Source organism: Balaenoptera acutorostrata, chromosome 7 (assembly GCF_949987535.1).
Source record: "Balaenoptera acutorostrata chromosome 7, mBalAcu1.1, whole genome shotgun sequence".
In the NCBI taxonomy this organism is placed as follows: Eukaryota; Metazoa; Chordata; class Mammalia; order Artiodactyla; family Balaenopteridae; genus Balaenoptera; species Balaenoptera acutorostrata.
This window is the reverse complement of record NC_080070.1, coordinates 5,971,433-5,975,802: the sequence shown is the minus strand read 5'-3', so window position 1 is coordinate 5,975,802 and position 4,370 is coordinate 5,971,433. Positions and strand designations below refer to the sequence as shown.

The window sequence follows — 4,370 nt, the reverse complement described above, 5'->3', positions numbered from 1 at the left end:
CTGGGATAATACAAATCCACACGTCAGGGCCTAGGAATGTAACCTTTCCAGCTGCACCAGCTGTCAACACCAGGCTGGCACTCTGCTTAAGCCTTTTAGGGTAAAGTTCAGGACGTGTCAACCTCGCAGCGATGCCCATAGAAAAGCCAGAGATTACCGTATGGATTCACTTGGATTCTTCGTTGATCTGGTAATGATGGGAGAAGGAGGAGGGGCTAAAATGATGAAACACTAGGAAGCCAGCGACTCTTGCAGAGGGCGGCTCTCCCTGTGGGAGCGGCAGCCGGGAAGGGGCTGCTTTGTTTTTGGAAGAAATAAATCAAAGCTCTGCCTGGGCCTTTCTTGGGCAGCAGTAAGAACTGGGTGAAAGGTCTTGATTTCTGAGGCCATAATATTTCCAGAATCCTATGCTATTTCTTGAGAAAATTCATAACTTAAAAAGATGAGCTGGGAATTCCCTGGCGGTCCAGTGGTTAGGACTCCGTGCTTTCGCTGCCGAGGGCGTGGGTTCGATCCCTGGTTGGTGAACTAAGATCCTGCGAGCTGCATAGCGCAACCAAAAAAAAAAAAAAAAAGAAGAAGAAGAAAAAAAAAATGAGCCAAGGCCATTTCCCAGGTTGTAATAGAACGTGGGAGCTGGAGGGGCCTTTGAGCGTGATGACATCCTCAGAGGAAGGACCGAGGTCCCCACTCAGAATCTGAAGGAACAAGCTGTCTGTCCCCCAACCAGGGCTTATCCATTGCACGGCCACAGGGTTCGACGGGGCATGTGTGGGACTGAGCCATGCGGGTCCAGAGGGACCTTCAGTGCATGTGACCGTGAACTGTGGCAGACCCGCATGTCTTTTATTATCATGTGTTCTTGATACCTCGGGCCAGACTGGAAGGAAACTTTTTTTTTTTGGTGTGGTAAACTTGCTTGTGGAAGTAATTCGTGATTCTCCATCTTGCCTTTTTGGATGTGCAGCCCCGTGATGATACGGCAGCACTGCCGGAATTCGGAGTCACCGACTATGGCGGGGGACGCACAGTTGGGGACCTCGGGAGCTTCAGAAAGCAGTGGAGGCCCTGCCGTCAGGTGGAAAACTCAGGCCGGGGGTCTGGGTCAGCTCGTCATCCGCAGGACAATGGTCTGCACTTGTATTTGGGCTTTGGGAACAGCGAAGGTTTTCACGCTTGGGTCCATTACAACAATCCTTGACAAAGGGAGGTTTCCCAGGTGCAGGAATCAAGACCAGAGACTATAAAGAAGTGACCCAAAGATACGCACTAGCTGCAGAGATGGGACCACAATGGCTACGTTCTGAGTCTTAGTCCGAGGCTCCATTTATTTGGGGTTCCCTGTGGGTATTGGGGTTGTGTTCACACGTGCAGTAGTGCGAACAGTGAACTAAGAGTTGGAGGGGTCTCTCTGGGATCAGGCCCCTCCTCTGAAAACAGATGCTAAGTTAGCTCTCAGCATCTTTGCAGTCCTGACTCCAGAGCCGACTTCCCCAAGTCATTCTAGGAAGCTATCAAAGGTACGGAAAGGTAATAAGGATGGGTAACACAAAAATGTTACTCAATGTAAAGTTTTTCTGGCTTAATGTAAAACTGTCCCCTCTTGGGGAGGTGAAGGAGTGGGGTGATTCTGGAATTTTCTGAGAATGCTTCTGAAGGCGCCCTGGTTTCCTGCTGGCACAGCCTTCATGGCAGCCTCTGTTCACCTGCACAACAGTCTCGGTCAACTGGAGTCACCAGGGCAGCCAGAAGCCTTCTGCAAGCAAGGCTCTCACATGTGGCTGCAGCCCGCAGGAGCTGGAGATATTTTTCTCTGGAGTCTAGACTTCTCCAAGAATTGTTAAACCTTGTTTCCATTTAGCTGATCATCTAAAAGGCAGCGGGCATGGGGCTTCCCTGGTGGCGCAGTGGTTAAGAATCCGCCTGCCAATGCAGGGGACACGGGTTCAAGCCCTGGCCCAGGAAGATCCCACATGCCGTGGATCAGCTAAGCCTGTGTGCCACAACTACTGAGCCTGCGCTCTAGAGCCCACAAGCCACAACTACTGAGCCTGCATGCCACAACTACTGAAGCCCACGCGCCTAGAGCCCGTGCTCCACAACAAAGAGAAGCCACCGCAATGAGAAGCCCGCGCACCACAACAAAGAGTAGCCCCCGCTCGCCGCAACTAGAGAAAGCCCGCGTGCAGCAACGAAGACCCAACGCAGCCAAAACTAAATAAATAAATCAAAAAATAAAAAATAAAAGGCAGCGGCATGTTCTGCATCCTCTGACTTACTGTTAACGAAGACTGCTGCCGTCTGAGTCCGAGGCTGGGTGCACCAACAATGGTAGGGGCGCCCGGTAGCTGCACTCTTTCCTTGTTAGGAGCCGATAAGGGGTGGACCCAAGATTAAAGGCCATCCCGGGGCACTGTGTGAATGGTGAGGATTTCCTCTACCTGCAGCAGACACAGGCCAAGTTCCACGGAACCCGTCTAGGAAGCAGCCCATGCGAGGGCTCAGCTACTCATCCATTCAACAGACAAACTGCTACCGCGGAGACCCTGGAGGGTCGCCATCGGGGAGAGCGCAGGAAGACCCTTCAAGAACTCAGTGAGAACGCTGGCAAAAAACTGTCCAAATATATCACTTTTTCATAGGTCTGGAGATTAAAGGCTTGCACCAATCCAAGGGTGTTTAAGGAAACCGGCTGATTCTCAGCACAGCGAGATTTGTGGCACTGTCACTTGCCCTATTGCCAGACCCCTCCTTAGCAGCCGCATGCAGGGTCAAGATTGGGCTGGTGCTTTCTCAGCCCCCTGATCAGAAAACTGTCATCATCTGCAGTGTCTGGTAGTTCCCTGGAAAACCCCATCTGCAAGGCTTGTCTTTGACCTGACTGCCTTTTCCCTGAGGGTGTTTGTCAAAAACAATCAGTGGCAATTTATTTGACATTGAGGCAACGACAAACTAACAAAAAACCTCTTCTTTTTTTAACAAGAAAAGCTGGAGAATGAGATGCCCTAGAGACCCTGAGCAGGCACAATTATTACTAAAGGATTTTAAGCAAGGGGGTAACATAAAACAATTTATGTTTTAAACAAGTTGACTTGGGGAATTCCCTGGTGGTCCAGGGGTTAAGACTTGGGCTTTGACTGCCGTGGACCCAGGTTTGACCCCTGGTCGGGGAACTAAGATCCCACAAGTGATGCGGTGTGGCAAAAAAAAAAAAAAAAAAAAAAAAAGTTGACTTGGGCTGCAGTAAATGATTTGGAGGGTGTGCTGTTAGAGAATAGTATGCAGTGAAGATGGAGAAAAGTGGACAAAATATAAGATTTTTGAAGGCAGGGCCCTTAGGATTTGTTGATGGATTGGCTGGGAGGGGACACAAGGGAAGAGGTAGAGGATGGCTCCCAAACTCCTGGCTTTAGTATCTAGTGGATAACAGTGCCATTTCCCGAAACAGGGTCCAGGGGAGACGTTTTTAGGGAAAATCAAGAATTTGGGCATGATAAATTTCAGATGCCTATGAGACATCTAAGAGAAGACAAGCCTGGAGCCCACAGAGGTCAGGGTGGGAGAAATGAATTTTCGTCTTCAGGAAACACGGCAGTGAGAGCTATGTGACAGGATGAAGTCAAGGAAGGGGAGAAGGAAAAATGGCCCATTGAGAGGTTAACGGAGGAGGAAACAGCCAAGGAGACTAAGGCAGCAACAGTGAGCTGGGAGGAAGACCAGAAGGCGGAAACAGAGACCTTCAAAGAGAAGTCACCAACCGCGTGCAATGCTGCTGGAGGGTCAGGAAAGAGGCCGGGAAACACCTACTGGATTTGGTGACAAGGAGGTGATGAGCAATTCCAGCAAGAGCACCATCAGTGACACGGCGGGGACACATGGCAGTCTAGAGAGGGCGGGGAGTGAACAGACAATTTAGTTTTAGCAAAATTCCATCACATTAATTTGAATTTGTCCTGTGATTTTACACTTTGCATCATGAGCTGCAAAATAGCCTTGGATATACACCGAGTTTTGTATTCGCACCTACTGTACTTCAATGAATCTAAGACTGCATTGTATGTCCCACTAAGAAAAATGCTAAAATGGTGGAGGTGACAAGACCTCTCCTGGCCCCAGTGACGATGGCATTGTTTCATGATGAGATGGAGATCAAGGACTTCCAATATGACGAGGGCTCGGAGACGTACTTCTACCCCTGCCTGTGTGGGGATAACTTCTGCATCACCAAGGAAGATACGGAGAATGGGGACGATGTGGCAACGCGCCCTGGCTGCTCTCTCATTATACAAGTGATTTATGACAAAGATCAGTTTACGTGTGGAGGGACAGTCCCAGCCCCTTCCCCCAACAAAGAACTAGTTAAATGCTGA

The 4,370-nt window shown here is 49.7% G+C and overlaps 1 protein-coding gene across 2 annotated transcripts; it reads left to right on the top strand.

The window, feature by feature from the left end:
- Positions 1-4,121: 4,121 nt before the first annotated feature.
- On the top strand, positions 4,122-4,370 carry LOC103000108 (diphthamide biosynthesis protein 3-like). 2 transcript variants are annotated; one of them, XM_007165412.1, is made up of 2 exons: positions 4,122-4,225; positions 4,301-4,370. In XM_007165412.1, the coding sequence occupies exons 1-2, from the start codon at positions 4,122-4,124 to the stop codon at positions 4,368-4,370; spliced, it is 174 nt and encodes a 57-aa protein (XP_007165474.1). The 2 variants fall into 2 exon arrangements, with proteins under 2 accessions (XP_007165474.1, XP_007165473.1); XM_007165411.1 differs by having other exon boundaries at positions 4,122-4,370.

Bases quoted from the DNA above. Each gene is read 5' to 3' on its own strand.
- LOC103000108 (XM_007165411.1), top strand. From the start codon at position 4,122: ATGGCATTGTTTCATGATGAGATGGAGATCAAGGACTTCCAATATGAC.